This window comes from Canis aureus, chromosome 35 (assembly GCF_053574225.1).
Source record: "Canis aureus isolate CA01 chromosome 35, VMU_Caureus_v.1.0, whole genome shotgun sequence".
NCBI lineage: Eukaryota > Metazoa > Chordata > Mammalia > Carnivora > Canidae > Canis > Canis aureus.
The window spans coordinates 5667820-5687452 of record NC_135645.1 but is presented as its reverse complement, the minus strand read 5'-3'; the positions used below and the strand labels follow the sequence as shown (position 1 = coordinate 5687452).

The 19633-nt window shown below is 41.6% G+C and overlaps 1 protein-coding gene across 7 annotated transcripts in view; it reads left to right on the top strand.

Annotated features, from left to right (window-relative positions):
- LOC144305559 (protein mono-ADP-ribosyltransferase PARP15-like) overlaps positions 1 to 19633 on the top strand; it is a 44979-nt gene that overhangs the window by 11549 nt on the left and 13797 nt on the right. For 2 of the 7 annotated variants that reach the window (XM_077884485.1, XM_077884487.1), the window contains 8 exons: positions 286 to 519; positions 6859 to 6968; positions 7135 to 7360; positions 9019 to 9135; positions 12348 to 12584; positions 13736 to 13957; positions 15351 to 15429; positions 17817 to 17966. In XM_077884485.1, coding sequence (XP_077740611.1) covers positions 7289 to 7360; positions 9019 to 9135; positions 12348 to 12584; positions 13736 to 13957; positions 15351 to 15429; positions 17817 to 17966 — 877 coding nt within the window. In that variant the 5' untranslated portion in view covers positions 286 to 519; positions 6859 to 6968; positions 7135 to 7288. The other 5 variants (XM_077884488.1, XM_077884491.1, XM_077884486.1 and 2 more) reach the window with 4 other exon arrangements.

Sequence of the window (19633 nt, the reverse complement as noted above, 5' to 3'; positions counted from 1 at the left end):
TGGCTGCACATATCTGATTTCATTTAGAAAGGTAGCTGTTGATCCATGTTCCCAAAATGGTCTTAACTGGAGGCCACCATTAATGAGAGCTGTGTACTCATGCACTCCCAGTAAGCCATGTGGGATAGGTTGAAGTTGTCACCGTGAAATGTAAATTTATGTAGAAATATAGTATATAAATTTTAGTTCTTAGTTATAGCCTCTAAATCAAATTATTTCTTAAAATCTGTTTTCTTTTGCCATGAAATGAAATTATAGTACCAATAAACTGATTTTTATTTGTAGATGTCAGGACATCTGTTAACGTTTGTGTTGGACACAATAGAGTTCAGCAATTTCAGATTTTCCCAAGACTTCTGGAACTGAACGAACCATTAGGGTTGAAAATCTGCTGCCTCATGTGGATAACAGTTACATAACAATTTTTTGAAAACCCCACAAATGGAAGAGAAAGGGTAACCGATGTGCAGCTTTTCCCAGAAGAGAGGTCATCCCTGGTTGAGTTTTCTAACTACAAAGGTAATCAATTTCTCTTCTTTCTTGACCTTTACAGTTATTATTAACCATTTCATGCATAAATGAAGTTAAAGTAGAGACCACACAAGTGTTTAGGAAATCCATCAAAGCTACTCATTCTTACTGGAATATACCATGATTTAACTCAAGGCTTTGAACAGGTCTCTGAAGACCCAGCCAAAAGAATAGTTTTTGTGCAGTAACAAAAAAACGTACAACAAAACTTCTCTTGATCTTAATTTCTCTGTAGTTACTGGTTCATGTCTTTGTTTACCTTTGCAGGAAAATTTCTCAAAAAATTTGTCATTACTCATCCCCATTTCCTCTCTTCTTACTCTCTTAAATCGATTTGTCTAGAAGAGGCTTTTACCTCCATCATTCCACCAAAATTGCTCTTGTCAAGATCACCAATGGCCTCTATGTTGCTAAACTCACTAACCACTTTTCAATCCTCATTTTACTCGATCTCTTAGTAGCATCCGACAAAGTGATCAATGTCTCCTTCTAAATGCACTTTCTTCACTTGCTGCTAGGATGCCACATTTTGGTTTTGCTTCTACCTTAGTAGCTGCTCATTCCTATTCTTTCATTTACCTTCTTTTCTTCAACTCTTAATGCAGAGCTCAGTTCTCTTCTCCTTTTTATCTTCACTCAATTCCTTGGAAATCTAGTGGCTTTATATACTATGTATCCACGCCTCTTAATTCATATCTGCAGTCAAGACTGTCTCATGAACTCCCATGTCTATACTTACTGCCTCCTAGACTTCTTCATCTGATTGTCTAAAAGTATATGACATAAATATAACATGTTCAAGACAAAACTCCCCGTCCTCCTCACCCTACACCACCATCTGCATTATCCACAGGCTTTCCCATTTCAGTAGATGGCAACTCCATCCTCTCAGTTGCTCAGTTCAAAACCCGGGAGTCTCTCATATCCCATACCCAGTCCTTTAAGAAACCCTGTTCATTCTACCTTCAAGATGTATTTAGAATCTCATTACTCCTCAAAGAACACAATAAGAATTTAGAAAATTAAATGAACCATTTTAATGGTGGTAACAATCTCCCAAAGAACCTATACCACAAAAACAGTTTATATTTTAGATAATATGACCAAATAAATACCGTTTTTAATGGCCATACTTCACCCGCACATCTCCTCTCCCAACTTTGATCCTTAGGAAATGTTGATGAAGCCAAAAAGTCTCCCTGAAACTCTTGGTGGGGATAGAAGACTGGGGGGGAGGAGGGGGGGAATGAATGAAGTCTAGAGAAGAGAGGCAGAAATTAGGATCTTCCTCTTATAGCTTCGAAGGAAACCAGTCAGGAAAGCTAGAAATTGAGATGCTCTCTGGAGAGAAAAGGAGTTCAGCTTTCAGTAGTGGTTTAAGAAGCTAATAGTGTTAGGACCAGGCTGAAATAATATCTGATTCTTCATACAGCAGGGAATAGATACTACTGGACATTTTTAATTGGTATTTTGTGAGAAGCCAAACATTTGGTAGTAGACTTCTACATTTAAAACTATCATTCTTAGGACTTATACCAACCTCCCAAAGCTGCAAAATATCTCTCGCTTACTTGTCACCCAGTCTTTAATGCTAGTGTTGACATCTGAAGAGCTATTTTTTAAAAACAGTTTGTTATGGTTATACTCTGGTAAGTAGTTAATGTCTAAGCATACATATTCAGTGTCTCTGGAGATAACATGTGCAGGGTGGGATAGCTAAGAGCCTCAGCCTGCACTCCATCCATTGTGAGCTAAAGGAGCCAGCAGTGGAGGCAGAGTGATATAGAGTACAATGAAACAGTTTACAAACTTTTTGTAAACCACAGTGTACCATAAAAAATATATTTTATATCTCAACCCATACCTTATATAAAAAACAAAAACATTTGTTGCAGTTTGGAAAAAAAGTTTTGCTACAACACTTACTTCTTGCTAAGGAGCTGATACACTCTATTCTATTTTGGTTTTGTTTGGTTAGGTTTTGAGGGGTTTTTTTTTTTTGTTTGTTTTGCTTTTTGTTTTTAATTTTTTGTTAAGGCCTTAAAAATGTATATTCCTGGCATAGTCATTAGAGGTTGGCTTTCAGCAATGACTTTGACACAAGGGTTAGGAAACAGGGGTTTTAACCTTGTCGCCACTATCTCCACCAGCCTGCCCTTCAAGCCATCCAAAATAAGCATAGAATCTGTGTTAGTTTTCTATTGCAGCATACCAAATTTAGTATGCTTTACAGAGCAAACGTTTGCTGTCTCATACTTTCTGAAGGCCAGTAATTTGGGGGCAGCCTAATTGGGTGATTCTGGTCGAGGATCTCTCCTGAGGTTACAACCTGTTCACTGGGGCTGCAGTCATCTGAAGGCTTGATGAGAACTGGAGAGTTTCTTCTAAGTCAACTCACATAACTGCCGCCTCAGTTCCTTGCCTTGAGGGCCTCTCCATATGGCTGTTCACGACTTGGCAGCTGGCTGCCCCCAGACTGAGTTATCTGAGGGGGAGGAGAGGGCTGCAGTGCCTTTTTTGTCTAGCCGCAGAAGTGCCGTGGCATCACTTGTGCCATATTTTGTTGGTCACAGAGACCAACTCTGGTACAATATGGAAGGAAAATATTCAAAGGTGCGATTACCAGGAGGTAGGGATCATTAGCTGCCCTCTTACTTACACAATCCAAGAAAATGCAGCTTCAAGACAAGTTCCATTTACTCTTTGCTTCTAGTCAGATTGTCACACCTAAGCCTTCTATATAGAAATAGAGGACCACTGGCCTTTAGAATCCCGAAGGTATGTGTGTGTGTGTGTGTGTGTGTGTGTGTGTGTATTTTAAAGATTTTATTTATTTATTTATTTATTTATTTATTTATTTATTTATTTATTTATTTGAGACAGAGAGTAAGTGAATGAGCAGGGAGGGGGATAGAGAAATAGAGGGAGAGAATGACCTTGAGCAGGCTCCATGGGCGTGGAGCCCAATACAGGACTCAATTTCATGACCCTGAGATCATGACCTGAGCAGAAATTAAGAGTCAAATCCTTAACCGACTGAGCCAGCCAGGCACCCTCCAAAGATATAGATTTAAATCCTCTAATTTACTAGCGGGATAGTGTGGCAATGTTACTTCCTTGTTCCTGTTTCCTCACTTTAAAAAGTGGAGATAAAATCTATCTCACAGGGTCACTGTGAAGGTTAAATTAAGTAAGATAATATTTGTAAACTGACATATAATGAATGGGTATTCAAGCAGTAAAGCTATAATTATCAAAATAAGAAAGAATGGAAAACACAAATTACTAATTTGGTGATAAATACTCGATGTGAATCATGCTTTCCATAGCTATATGTCTCAGCGGCTACAGGGCAAAGTGTTATTATTAAGTGGTGTTTGAATAATAGTTCAGTGCCCTCATTTTGATACTGTTACGACTTCTGACATAAAAGGATTATAATAAACTATTTCTGCTGGATAACATGAATTTGAAAATAGGCTAGTGAATTTAATTTAGAAAAAAAACCTCCCCCTGCTCCCCCAAAGCAAAATAGTTGGCTTAGATGTAAAATCAGACTACTAAGTCTGCTTGGCTGCAAACTCAATGTCCCCCAAGTTGATCCATTCCACCTTAGGGCAGTTCTAATCACAAAAAAAAAAAAAAAAAAAAAAAAAAAAAAAAAAAAAATTTAGCAATGTATGAAGCCCAAACATGTTTTACTTATTATCTTGTTCTTCCTTATAGAGTTGTAGAAATAAATCCTTTATAAGATAGTCCTTTGGATGTTTAAGGACAACTATTATGTGTAGCTCCCTGCATTCCATCCTACCTATTATCTGGACTTCTGCAAATTATTTTTTTTATTTTATTTTATTTTATTTTATTTATTTATTTATTTATTTATTTTTTATTTATGATAGGCACACAGTGAGAGAGAGAGAGGCAGAGACACAGGCAGAGGGAGAAGCAGGCTCCATGCAGGGAGCCCGATGTGGGACTCGATCCCAGGCCCGCAGGATCACACCCTGGGCCCAAGGCAGGTGCTAAACTGCTGAGCCACCCGGGGATCCCCTACTTCTGCAAATTATAGATTCAGTTCCTTTTATATATCCTCATGTGATGCGGTTTGGAGTCCTTTCACAGCTTCACTTTTCCTCTCCTGAACACCATAGCTATTTTCATAATCCCTTTGCAAAGTTTTGTACCTTGAACAAAATACAATACCCCAGGCATTGCTGGTTTTCACCAGTGAAAAGTAGAATAGGATTATTATTCATTATGCATATTCTCGTTATCATGTTTTTCTTCTTATAGCCCCAAATCTCATTACTACCTTTTTAAAAATGAATGACTATTTTTAGAGCAGTTTCAGGTTTACAGAACAATTGAGCGGGAAGTAAGGAGAATTCCTTCTACCCACAGTTTTCCCTCATACTAACCTCTTGCATTAGTGTGGTACCTTTGTTACAACTGATGAAAAAGTATTGCTACATTATTAACTAAAGTCCATTATATTAGAGTTCACTCTGGTTGAATGATTCTCTGGGTTCTGACAATGCATGACGTCATGTGTCCTCAAAGACTGGAATAATTTCAGTGCCCTGAAAATCCCCAGTGCTTCACCGATTTATCCCTCCTCCCCTCCCTCCTCCAAACTGCAGGCAGCCACTGATTTTTTTTAAATATTTTTATTTATTTATTCATGATAGTCACAGAGAGAGGGAGAGAGAGGCAGAGACACAGGCAGAGGAGAAGCAGGCTCCCTGCAGGGAGCCCAATGTGGGATTCGATCCCGGGTCTCCAGGATCACGCCCTGGGCCAAAGGCAGGCGCCAAACCACTGCACCACCCAGGGATCCCTGATGTTTTTTACTGTTTCCAGAGTTTTGCCTTTTTCAAAATGCCATGTGGTTGGACTCCTAGAACATGTACCCTTTCAGATGGGCTCCTTTGCTTAGTAATAGGCATTTGGTAGCTTGATGACTCATTTCTTTTATCTCTGGATAATATTCTATTTTATGGAGGCATCACGCCCATTATTTTCCATTCACTTATTGAAGGACATCTTGGTTGCTTCCAAATTTTGGCAATTATGAATTAAGCTATATGGCTGCTATAAACACTCATGTGCAGGTTTTGTGTGGACATAAATTTTCGACTCATTTAGGTAAATACCACAAAGCACAGGCGCTGGATCATATAGTAAGAGTATGTTTAGTTTTATAAGAAACTGCCAAAAATAAAAGAAAAAAAAACCTGCCGGACTCTCTTCCAAAGTGGCTGTACCGTTTTGCATTCCCACCAGCAGTGAATGAGAGTTCCTGTAGCTCCTTCTTCTTCCCAGCGTTTGGTGACCTTTATTTTTTTCTTCTTAAATAGCTACATCACTGTTGACTTATACAGAATTTATCATCCATCAAAATTCCTTAGATATTTCTCTATGACTTAGCTACTGTGCCACATACTCTTTCTCTCAAACTTGTGCAGTTACTCTTTGGACCTCCTTGAGTGTCTTTCCTTTCCTTTGATGCTTCTCCAGATGTCCCAGGGCCTCTTTTATTTATTAGGTTCACCCATAATCCAACTGCTAAAGTATAGCTGGGAAAGACTCACACTTACAACCTTCTCCAGAGGGATTGTCTTCAAGAGACTAGAGGTCTGGAGACTGGAGGTGCCTGGGAATTTACATTCATCACCCAACCAGGATGACCCATAGACAGATAACCGGCTGGTGGGGAGGTATAAAATCCCAGCTCCCCGTCTCAAGGTTGGGACAACAATGTGATGCAATTTATATACTCCAGAGTCCCTTGCAGGATCGGTCAGAAGCCAGCTTTAACCTGAACCCCATTCTCTGTCTTTATTTCTTACTTCCTACGTGTTTCTCCTGAGGGTACAACTTTAGCAATTCAGTTGCACATGAATCCTCATCTCAAGCTCTGCTTCTGGGAATCAGACCTAATTTTATTACTTTTTTTTGGTTACAGCACACAATTGTTTTTAATGTCTTTTACTATTATAACTCTTCCTTTTAAAAAATTGTATTTACTTCTTTTTTTTTAATTAATTAATTTATTTTGTATGAGAGAGTGCAGGGGGAGGGGCAGAGGGAAAGAATCTCAAGCAGACTCCTTGCTGAATGTTGAGCCTGACACACGGCTCCATCTCATAAGCCTGAGATCATGACCTGAGCCAAAATCAAGAGTCAGACGCCCAACTGACTGAACTACCCAGATACCCCAATGTCGTATTTACTTTTAACAGTTAGCTTTTAATTGCTCATGCATAATTGTGTGCATTTATTGAATCTTTAAGAACCAGAGTCTTGTTTTTCTCTTTTTTCCAGAAAAAATATCACCTCTCCAATAATATAATGAATGTTAATGGGAAAATCAGGTTACTTGTACAAACCTTCACTGCAAAGTAAACATTATTGGGATAGATCTATTCCATTAGGTGAGGATTAACTCCATTGCATTCATGAATATCACATCTTTCATTGAGCTGCCTGACAGTGGTACTATTTTAGGCAGACATTCTACATTTCAGAGTCTCATTAGTTTCAGGACTTCTTTTTATACTAAAGATTTTGTCTGAATCCTTACCTTTTACTTTATTTTAGTGGTGGACACCTACTTGGCCAAAGAGCTTGTCTTCAATGAAAGGCCCATCTCTGTGTTTCCATATTATGTGACTTTGGGCCTAGCCTTGCACAGAAAGGAGAAGCCCCTGAGAAAGTTGGCTGCACCATTTCTAGTGGCTCTGGATCCTCTCATATGGAAGATCTTGCAGAAGAAGCATCACCTGATTGGAATGATAAATTACAAAAGGGAAAGTGTCACTGTGAGGTAACATGGCCCCAAGTCAGCTGAAAGGGAGCTAGAGGTAACATTCAGATCTGTGGCGACTGAACCCAAGGAAAGACAAAGATCAATGTCATCAAGACTTGGAATGGGGACTTTTCTAAAAACTTCTGCCATATAATTTCTAAATATCAAATCACCAAATTGAATGTGAAGCCAACAGCATGGGAAGACATAAAAAACAACATAGATTGTTTTTTATTTTGATTGAGTCTGATATATTCAAGGAGATGATCATAATAACAGGTTGTTTGGAGGATGTGAAAAGAGTCCAATTAAAGACACCAACCATAACACTGAAAATGAAAAAACAAAATTTGACAGAGAATGTGGCTGGTTCTTCTAGAAGGTTTTCTGGTCTTTATATCAGTGCTTTGAGAGAGTCTATACCCAAGGATTTCTCAGGATGGGAGGCCATTAATAATGCTTGCACCAAACATACCAGAGTACATGCAGGAGAGTATAGGGAAAAGGACTGCTCAAGGAGCCCATTCCCGGTCCTTCTGGAGTTTTCTATTTGTTATAGAGAGTAGAGTGTGGAAAATTCTCTAAGATTTTTTTTTTTTTTTAAGATTTTATTTATTCATGAGAGACACAGAGAGTGAGAGAGGCAGAGACACAGGCAGAGGGAGAAGCAGGCCCCATGCAGGAAGCCCGATGTGGAACTTGATCCTGGGTCTCCAGGATCACGCCCTGGGCCGAAGGCAGGCACTAAACCGCTGAGCCACCCGCAGATCCCTCTAAGACTGTTTTAAGCAAAGAAAATTCATAACCCTTTTGAGTTAGATCAGTCATGAAAAATACATTTCATTTCATGGGTTACTTCTGATCAAACAATAGTTGTTGCCTGGAGCTCTATGTTGAGCAAGGTTCTGAACCTCTACTTGGATTGACTGAAAAAGAGTGTTGATACCAATTAATGTCTGTCACGGGTGTGGATGATGAGGTATATGGGCAGGGGGAGGTGATGTGCGCCATGTTTTTACCATTGGGTTTAAGTGTGAGATGACCATCAGGTAGATCAGCTTGTCTTCCTAGATTCTGTGCAGATTCACAGATGGTGCCTTTCTCAGCTGATATTTTGACTTTGAGTAAGTGGTTTCATCTCTTTGTACCTGGGTTTTGGTTTTGGCTTGGTTTTGGTTTTAAAATTCTTTGGCTGATTAATAGTCAAACTACAAATGCTTTATTGTGGAGAACTGAGGGGTGTGTCTTAGTTTGAGTTTCCCCAGGAGAGTACTTGAGACAGGATTCAAGTGCAAATGATCTAAATAGGGGAGTAAAAGATACTGATAGGGTGTGTTATTAAATCAGTTACCACTTACTCCCACTGGGGAAACGTAGAGTGAGTCCTACCTGGGAGGCAAGGGTGATGGGTAGTTTTACTTATTCCCCTCAGCAGGGTCTACTAATCTAGAATTCTTGGGGGGCATAAGTAAAAAGAGCTCACTGGCATATGGAGTATTAAATACAGCTGGTACTCAAAAATTGTGATAATAAATTATTTGCTTTTGAATCTTAGGGTGGGATTATGAGTTGAGTTAGAGAGGTGTGGAATCTACTAGTTATTTTCTGTTTGGGCACCTGTGAGTAAGGCTCCAGATAGCATTGACTGGTCAATACTTTTACTGTTTTCTCCACAGTCAAGAGACCAAGTCAGCTGGATGAATTGTCTTTCAAACAGAAATGTGATAACCTCAACCCAAACCAAAGAAGGTCTAAACCTCGTGTTGATAAGTGGAGATGTTATTTGTTTCCAGGTAAGTGGTGCTATTTAGTAAATCCGATAAGAAACAGTGGGGTCTAGTTCACTGATTCTGTGATTTGAGGTCAAAGATTAAGATCCTATAAATTTGAGGAGCTGAACCTACCTGAGGTTCAAGCAGGCTATACTTAACTTTCCCCTGTATTCCACATGTTCTCATGTGAAGACATCCAAGTTGACCACAAACCCGGGCGTGGCATCTACCTCTTTTATTTCTCTGTAACTCATCTTGACCTACTTTCAACCCAGTTCTGTTCCAATCAGCATTTATGGGGAGGAGATTTGTACATAACTTTGTAATATCACCCTTTACAAAAGTACCCCGTTGCTCCTGTCTGAGCACTTTCTGAGACACAGGCAGAATGAGAAAGGAGAAATATTACCAGAGTGGGTACTAAAAGCTCAGCTTGGCTTTTGCCTGCCTTCACTCCTATTGCATTTCCCCTCGTGGAATCACCAGTTAGCAGGAGATACAGGCCCTGTATTCCATCTAGAGTTAACATCCATGGTATTCAGTCCTGGCTGCACGTCGGAACCATCTGAGAAGCTTTTAAAAATACAGGTGCCCAGGGACACCTGGGTGGCTCAGCGGTTGAGCATCTGCCTTTGGGTCAGGGCGTGGTCCTGGGGTCCAGGGATGGAGTCCCACATCGGGCTCCCCGCAGGGAGCCTGCTTTTTCCTCTGCTTATGTCTCTGCCTCTCTCTCCTTCTCTCTTGCCCCCCCCCACCCCGTGTCTCTCATGAATAAATAAAATCTTAAAAAAAAAAGCAAATGCCCAGACCCCACCCCTAGAAAATCTGATTTTAATTGACCAGGTATGTGGTCTAGGGGGTCAGTAGTTTTTGAAAGAATTCCAAGTGATTCTAATATGCAGCTAAGGCTGAGAATTACTGATGTGAATTCTTCTTCGGAATTCTGTAGTTTCCACCATTTTGACACTTGGTGTTTACCTTCAGATGGCATACACTCAAGATCAATGGAAAGAGAATTCTTCTGAGAAATTTAGAGACTCATGGCTTATGAGCCACTGGAAATATTCTTTGCCGTTGCTGCAGCTAGTGAGATAGCAGGAGGGAGGCATCCAACCACTTTCTTCATGTTCTTAGAATGGCTAGAATCCTTAAGCTCCTTTGTTACATGGTTTCAGGGCCTAGTTCTCAAATCTTCAAGTTGAAAAGTTGAATCTTCTAGTACTAGCCAGACTTAAACTGGCACTAATCAAACTCAAAAGACTTATTTATGAAATTGGAATTGTAATTCTTTAATTTGCAACAAGGAAGCCAAGTGCCATGGCTACGGGCCATGGAGGGCCCTGTAGCTGCCTATCAGGAGATTGCTTGGTGAGCGAACTCAGACCAGAAAAGAACTGGGTAACATCCAAGTACAGTAAGTTTCTTTGTCACTTTAGGAGTAGACGCAGTGTGGTGGTTACACAGACCAACTCCAAAGCTCGTTCAGACAGAGTTCAAATCCTACTCTACCACTGACCAGCCGTTCACCTTGGTCAACACCCCCTGTGACTCATCCTTATCTACAACTATGGATGATGATGATATTAGGGTTGTTGTGAGGTTTAAATAAAATAATCCACATAAAACATTTAGCACCTCCCTGGCACATAGTGAAAACTCAAAAAAAAAAAAAAAAAAGGTATCTATCATTGTTATCCACTTAAAACAGACCACTTCAAATTTTACCCTTCACCCAAGTTGTGTTACAATCTAGTTGAGATAGATTTTCTGTACCCTCATCTTGTAGACGAGGAAAAAAAGACGAGGTCTTTTTACTGCATAGTCTGTTATTAAACTCGTGTCAACCCTGTCAAGGTACCTATTCTCAGGGGCTCCCTGCAGCCTGTAGCATAAAGTCTGAAAAAAAGTGTGAGCTTTTGGAGCCTTCCATCACTTGACCCCAAATTTCTTTCCAGCCCCGTCTCTCACCATTTAGCTAACACGCTCTGTTAGCTAAAGTGGGCTGATTTCTGACCTTTCTCAAGTCTTTGTGTTTTCTTAAATATTCACCTACCTAGAATGCTTACTGCCTTCTTTCTCCTTGTCCCAGCTTCATGCCTTATCCTCTTTGTAAAGACTTTACTCACCAGTCCAGCCTAAAGGCTTCCTGCCTTTTAAAAAATTCTATAGCAATTACTAATTGTATTTTTAACACAGAGTTTCTTTTTATCATCTTGAACTGATTTAAACATTCAGAATATTTCACTGTTTTACATGTTAATATATTACTTCTCCAAACTGTGTCGGAATCAGTAAGCAGAGAGTGGGATGAAAGTGGGCTGGATCTTGGTTTTTTGGCAGGCTCACTGACTTTTGTCCCTGCAGGGAACTTCTCAGGTCCTGAGATTAGTTTATGTTAACTAATCTCCTGTAAGATGGAGATGGACCCATGAGAGTGAGAAATAGAACTGTTATGTGGCCCAAAGACATAGATACCTTTTAATTTACAATGAAGAAGGGCTGCCTAAGGAACCAGGATACTCAAAATTCACATGATCAAAGCATTCTCCTCTCCAAATTTGAATATGAAATCCGAGTAAGTGGAATTGGATGAATTGAATATTTACTATCTATCTACTGGCCTCAAGTCATGACGGCATCTCACCAAGAGATGGCCTCGGCAGGCATTGGAGAACTCTTGATACCACTGGACAGGCTTGAATGTAGGCAGTCCTACATTCACCTCAGTGACCTTCCTTTGTCAGGGCCTTCAGGGCTGACCAGATGCCACCCATCCTGCAGATGGACTCATTCTTTCTATAGGGATGTTCATAAAGTCTGAACAATTACTCTCAGTGCCAGCCTAAAAGCAACTTTCTCCCTCTTCCTCGGTCTCTCTCCAAGGTCTGTGTTTTTGTCTCATCTGGCTAACTTTCTTTTTCTGCTTCTACCTTTCATTCTGACTCTCCTTCTTTGCCTGTGGTCTCTGGTTTGCTCATTTTCATAGCCCTAGTCTGAGTCATTACATTACAATACGGGTGATGTATTTCCTTAATTTCTAAGTTTTGGAGCTCAACTCACTTGGTATTTAAGTACTAACAACAGATCGTAAGCTCCTTGAGGGTAGGGCTGGCAGGTCAGTATAATAGACAAAACACATCTTATGCCTTACCCCACAATACTTGGCAAGTCATAATTGGTTAATCATGATTCATTGATTCAGTCTCTAACAAATTGTTGCTGTTTTCCTCAAGGCCGATGTCATTGTCAACACCGTTCCCATGAATCTTCAACTTGGAGGCGGACCATTATCTCAGGCTCTTCTGCAGAAAGCTGGCCCAAAGCTCCAGAAAGAGTTATATGCCACCAGGCAGGGAACAGAGGAGGAAGTAGGTAGCATATTCATGACAAGTGGCTGCAATCTGAACTGCAAAGCCGTTCTCCATGTCGTGGCACCACACTGGGATAATGGAGCAGGGTCTTCTCAGCAGGTAGAGAAAATCCTTAGTTCTCTACTTCATTGGTAGCTTTGGTAATCTTCGGGCACGGTAGAGATCTGTGGTTCTCAAAAAAGGGAATCTATTCCCCAGGGGACATTTGGCTTGTTGCCACAGTTACTGATAACTAGGAAGTGGAGACCAGGGATGCTGCTAAGCATCCTTCAAAGCATGCATCAGCCTCCACAACACAGACTTTTCTGGCCAAAGTTGAGAAAGCCTAGTATTGATCAAACTTTGTCTGTTTATTGAAATATTTGTTGCATTCCACGAACAGTCCATGATAGCTACCAGTTATTTCAGAATAATTGACCCTCGGAAGTAGTAACAATCCTTGGGGTTCTCCAGGGATGATACCTGAAGATTAGTGTAATAATCTTTCAGTAGAACAAAGAGAGGCAGCCAGAGCTGTGGTGGAGAATGGGGGTCATTGCTCTTCTTTTTTTTTTTTTTTTTTTAAGATTTTAATTATTTATTCATGATAGACACAGAGAGAGAGAGAGAGGCAGAGACACAGGCAGAGGGAGAAGCAGGCTCCATGCAGGGAGCACAACGTGCGACTTGATCCCGGGACTCCAGGGTCACACCCTGGGCCGAAGGCAGGCGCTCAAACCACTGAGCCACCCGGACTGCCCGGTCATCGCTCTTCTTGTGATGACTTCTTACCTCTACTCCCAACTTTTTTTTTTTTTTTTTCAGAATACAGAAGTAATACATGGTATATTACAGAGACTACAGAAACTATAAAGACTAAAATAAAAATTATAATCCAGCCGCCTAGAGATAAATTTGGTTAACATTGTATTATATTCTCTTCAAGTCCATTTTATACGTACTTGTTTCTTAGTTGAGATTCTCTTCCCCTTTTTATTTTTTTCCCTTCCCCTTTTTAATCCTTTTTTTTTTAACTTGATACAAACATCTCCCCAATGTCCATAAACATGGCTTTTGATTGCCATAAGACACCATTGTTTATATAGCCATTCCCATACTATTGGAGCCTCCTTCCTGCATGGGTTGGAATCTCTCTGGAATGTTCTCTCCCCTCCGTTTCCTCTTTCTAACTCTCTCAACCCAGATAATAGCCAACAATAGCAGAGGAGACCTCAGCCCTAACTTATACAAGTGTATTTTATACATTTCAGATCATGGCAAATATAATCAAGAAATGTTTGACAACTGTAGAGGAGTTCTCTTTTTCATCAATCACATTTCCCATGATTGGAACAGGAAGTTTGAGGTTTCCCAAAGCTATTTTTGCTGAACTAATCCTTTCGGAAGTTTTCAGATTTAGTAGCAGTCTATGGCAGAAAAGCTTACAAGAAGTTCACTTTCTGGTATATCCAGGTGATGACGAAACCCTTCAGGTATGGTGACATGTCTCTTCTAGTCATTCTGGCAAGTGAACCTAAGTGCAACCAGATGTCTTTATAGATCCGTAAATAATAATGTTTTCACTTCTCTGTCCATAAGTATTGATTGCTGTTGAGGGGTTTTATATGATTCTATGAGATAACACTGACGACTGACACAGTCCTTCCTAGACAGTTTAGCCAGAGACAAGGTACTGTGTACTTAATAAATTCTTAGGAAGAAGCAGAAAGTTAGTGGCATAAAAGTGGCCCAGGTATTTTAACACTGAATGAAAGCCAAATCATGGCTTTATTTATAGGGAAAAGACCAGATAAGAGAAACCTCAAGACTTTAGGTGTTGTTTTTTTGATATAGAATAAAACCAGTCTATCCAAGACTATGAGGGTCTAAAGCTAGAAATAGCAGTACAATATTCAGTAGTAGAGAAGCAGCCAAAGTACATGTACTAAGCACTTAACCACTGACATCGCCCTGGTAAAGTGCACCCATTCCTAGAGACGCAGTCCTTAGTTGGTTGGCCCAGTCTGAGTGCCAAAATCTGTTTCTAATTCTTGAAAAGTTATATTGACTTTACATAAATTGTGCATAGTTATAGCAAAACCACAAACAATATAAAAGTACAAAGAAGAAAGGTACAGCTTGGTTTGAATTTCAGTTTTGCCATTTATTTTTTTTTAAGATTTTATTTATTTATTCATGAGAGACACACACACACACAGAGGCAGAGACACAGGCAGAGGGAGAAGCAGGCTCCATGCAGGGAGCCCGACGTGGGACTCGATCCCGGGTCTCCAGGATCAGGCCCTGGGCCAAAGGCGGCGCTAAACCGCTGAGCCACCAGGCCTGCCCTCAGTTTTGCCACTTAAAGGTTGAGGGAGGCCATTTCTCTGAATTTCAGTTTTATCACGTGTCAAGTGAATGTGACAAGAACACCCCTCAGAGTTGCTGTGAGACTTCAAAGAGGATGTATTTGAAGTGTTTTTGCATGGTGTCTAGCACATAGCACACCTCAAAGCTGATTGCAGGAGTAGTTATTATTACCTTTTTGTTACCTGGCTTTAAGGGCTATTGCTACAAGGTACTAACATTAGCACTTTAACAAGATATCAACTATAATGTTCTTTCCTAAGTTCTTAGTTACTCTCAGGCATTTGGGATAGAATTGTGGCCTTTCCACGAAATAAACTAAATCAGCCCTGGAGTTCATTGAGAAAATTCCTAGTTTGAACTGCAATCATATAATTAAAAAGTCTCTGGCCAAGAGAGAAATACAGGGAGAACTATTGTTCCTAATATGATGTCTGGTGATCAGTGGTCCAAAGAATTGGATTAATATATTTATAGAACATTGTTATAGTCGGTAACCATATTTCTTTCTATTTCCAGGCATTTTTAGATAAGTTCACTACATGGTCAAGTGTTAATCCCAACGAGGACAAGAATCTCATGGCTGGAGGTAGCCAAGGTCTGGCAAAGTTGTTCTGCTGAGAAATATTTCCCTCTGTTTAGTGGCTCTTCAGTGGTAGCTGAAGTCCAATAGAAGGAGACAAAGCGAATTCACATGAGGCACAAATCAGTGATGAAGGAGGTGGTGGGGCATGTTCCATTGTCTGAGCACACAAAGAATAAATTATATGGATGTTGTGCTGCTGCACCCCAGCAGACTCTAGGGTGGGCCATGGTCTGGTGAGGCCAAAGAAAAGACCCAAAGACACTGATCGAGGTATAGGTTTATTGCGGGAACTTGTACAGGGAGTCCAGAGCGGCCGGGTGGATGAAGCCTCCACTGCCAGGATCCACATGCAGCAATTTTTTTTTTTTTTGCAATTTTTTATATCATAACAACGTACCCCAGCAGCTGTCCCTGGCCCCTCCCCTCCTTGCATGGCCAGCGTTTCCAAGATCAAGGCCTGCCATGGGGACAGTCTTCATTATAAGAGAGACATACAGGGTTGGTCAGCCCCCCACGCTCAGCCCCTGACCTTGAACACTGACCAACATGCTCTTCTGCACATTCCACTAGGTGGGAATAAGAGGCAGGACAGGATCTCTACGTTTTCAAGATAGTGATTAACAGGGGCACCGAGGCTCTGCTTGGCCAAACTAGCCATCCAGCAGGCATCATACCAGATGTGAACAAAATCTGGTAACAAGGCCAGAGTTTCTAAGAAATGGCCATTAAAGATAACTGAGGATGGAGGAGTGAGGCAGTGGCCAGGGGTGGGACCAGTGACCGCCCTGTGGCCCCCTTCATCGTCCCCCTGCACTGCTTCACCTGCCGCAAGGTCCTTGTAACAAGCAGAAGGCCTACCTGGGGCTGCTGTGGGCCGAGTAGATGGAGGGGGATGCCCTGGCCATTCTGGGCCCGAAGCACTGCTGTTGCCTCCACATGCTGTTGGCTCACATGGATCTGATCAAGAAGCTGTGCCCCTGGAGAAGTGACTGTGCCAGAGCCCATCCACCATGCTGACCACAGGCAGCCAGTGTCTCACCAGGAGTCATTCTATGGATGTGTGGGTAGCTGGGAGCAGAGCCCAACCACAGCTTCCTGGGTGTGTGTCCTCCCATTCTGAAGGGATTATCCAGAAAAGGTCTTTGAAGACCCACACACATGCACATAGATAAATGAAATGTGGCTGACACTAAACTTCACCGATTGCTTTCATATATATATATTATTTAATCTATACAGTGGCCTCCTAGGCACGTGGCTCTGTTGCCACTGCTTCATGTGGAAAGGGAGGCCGAAGAAGCTTAAGGGATCAGTAGAAATAGCACAGCTGCGTTGTAAAGCCCCAGAGCGTAGAGTGGACAGCAATGTTATGCACCAGGTAAGGGTGATTTCCTCAGAGCAGCCTTCCTACTGCTGCCCCAGTGAGATGGGAAGCTACAGGAAAAGCTCATATTTGGAGTTAGTGAGCTGTTATTTAACATTGGACAGGGGCACACAGGTGGCTCAGTCAGGTGAGCGTCTGACTCTTGATTTCGGCTCAGGTCATGATCTCAGAGTCGTGAGGTCGAGCCCCACGTCGGGCTCCACGCTCAGCGCGGAGTCTGCTTGAGATCCTCTCCCTCTGCCCCTCCCCCTGCTCCAACGCGCTCGCTCTCTCTCAAATAAATAAATAAAATAGATCTTCCCCCCCCAAATTGGACAAATGACCTAGTCACTGCGACCATCTCTGTTTCTGTAAGATAGTAATTAAAGAGTCACCTGGAGGCACAAACTTTCCATCACAAGATGGGTCCAGTCTGGAGACCAAGCATACAACATGGGGCTGGGGTTCATAAGAGTGTTTCGTATTCTTGAAGTTCACTAAGAGAGGCGATCTCGGGTGTTCCCACCAGGCCCGTGTGCGTGTGCATCCACACACTCCCACACACAAAATGGTGACTCTGGGGGGCGATGGCTGTGCTGGTAGTTCAACTGGAGAATCATTTCGCAGTGCATGTGGAAGTCAAGACATCACGCTGTACATCTTAAATATTTACCATTGTCCCGTGTCCTACTTCAACAAAGCTTGAAACAGAAGTCTCCCAGCGATGCCGGCGTGCCTTGCCCTCTGTGCTTCCTCACGCCTTCCCCAGGACTCCACAGCAACCTGTGCAGACGAGCGGACGGTCCAATGAGATGTTTTGGCCTCATCCTGTTTTACTGAGAAATGGATACTCTTCCTGCCACAAAGCATTATTTTCTAATTTCCTTAAAAAAGGAAACCCAGCGACTTGGCAGGCGGGGAGGCATGGCACTGTTTGGTTTATGGAGGCAGAAAGCCAGAGGACTGGGAAGAGAGGGGGGCACACTCTTTTCGTTCTTTCTCCAGCTCCTCTTTCCTTCGCTTGCTTTCTCTCCAGGTATGTTCACGATGGTCTCCAGCCCTGGGTTCGCGACATATGAAATGAAAATTGGTGCAGTTACTTTCCAGATTGCTACTGGAGATATTACCAAAGAAAAGGCAGACGTGATTGTAAACTCAACCACAAGGACATTTAATCTGAAATCAGGTATTTTATTTAAGCACTACGCGTGATTGTCACTATTAGCGTGACTCACTCATTTCTGGGAGGGAAATCGTGGCTAATGTTGCCTGGGTCTAGAGGGAGAGTGTTGCAGAATGGAAGCGGGCCCTGGAATCAGAAAGACCTGGGTCTGAATCCCAGCTACGCCACTTAACCTTTGTGTGGCCTTGGAACCATCACTTATCCTTTCTGAGCCTCAGTTTCTCTGCCTGTCAAATGTTGATTTCTCAGAGTCATGAGGTCGTGAGGTTAGGTGGGGTGTAGCAATGTCAAGGCACGATGCATCGGGCTTCGTCTATGTTACCTCATCCCCTTGTTAGCACTGAACTGTCAAAATTGCACACTTCTAATTTACAAAGCTTAAGTTTTGTTTTCATTTCCCTTTTTATGGAACTCAGTGGGCACTCGTATCTCACTTCTTGTAACTGTCCCCTATGTTACCCTGACCCAGAAATGAAATTCAGACCCTTTTTCTTGTTATTTTATTTTATTTTTTTCTGAAATGTCTGACCACCTCCATCAATGGAGCACCTTAGGGCATGCCTCCCCACATGTCTATTTGTGTATAACTTGCACACATATACTCTTACGTTAATATATTTTTCATTACAAAGCATTAAATTTTGAAGTAAAAGCATAAGATAAAACATAAATAGAAGTTTAAATATTTTCTAAGCTGCAAGATATTGTGGAACTCACTATGTAGAAGTAAATATGTAGAATTACCATCCAATGTATCAGTTCTTTAAAATGCAGACATAAAGAACATCCAATTATGTAAAATGTGGTACATTGAACATATGTATTTGTCCCTGCCTGCCTTTAAAATTCCATTAAAGCAACAGGAAAGGAAATAAATAAACCCACAAGGAAAAAGAGAGTTGGAGGGAAACCAATCATGAGCAAGAGGCAGCAGTGTATTTTTAGAATATGAGAAGCAGCTAGCCAGTGGTGAAAACTTTGTATAGCAGGCGAGAACAGTAATCCCTAGAGACGCAAGAGTTGGAGGCAGCAGGCACCTGGGAAGGGAGGGCACAGGTAAAGGGATGAACGTAGAATCAGATGCAGTTCTGTAGGAGGAGCTCTTATACCCATTTCTTCGTCCTCCATCCATCCAATGCACTAATAACTTCCCTTGCTCTTCCCCGGCCAGAGATGGGAGGCTCATTCTGTACAGAAACCACGCAGAGATTCTGGACTTAGAGCAGCAGGCCCGGTGAGATGAGGGTAGGAGCTAGACCGTGTTCCAGGGACAGTTTCTGTACTCAACAGTGAGTGCCCAGCCCCCGTCCCTGTGGAGCTCCCAGAACAGAAGGGGCCCTATGCCCTCCAAGACAGGAGATTGGAGGAGCCTGCTGGAGAGAACCCAACTGCCCTGAAGTCTAGTATTTACCGCCTGCTTACCTCACACTAAAGTCTGCTGATCAAATTGAACACCAATAAAAAATATATTTATAAAAAATAAAAAATAAAAAATAAAAAATAAATTGAGTCTGCTGGTCAGCAAGCCTCCCTTACGTGGTGCTCCCAAACTCCCTCTAAATGTGGATGGACTAAAAATAATTAATTAATTAATTAAAAATGTGGATGGACCGATGAAGATCATCTGATATTTGAGGAAAACCTCTATTATTGCAAAGTCAGACATCATA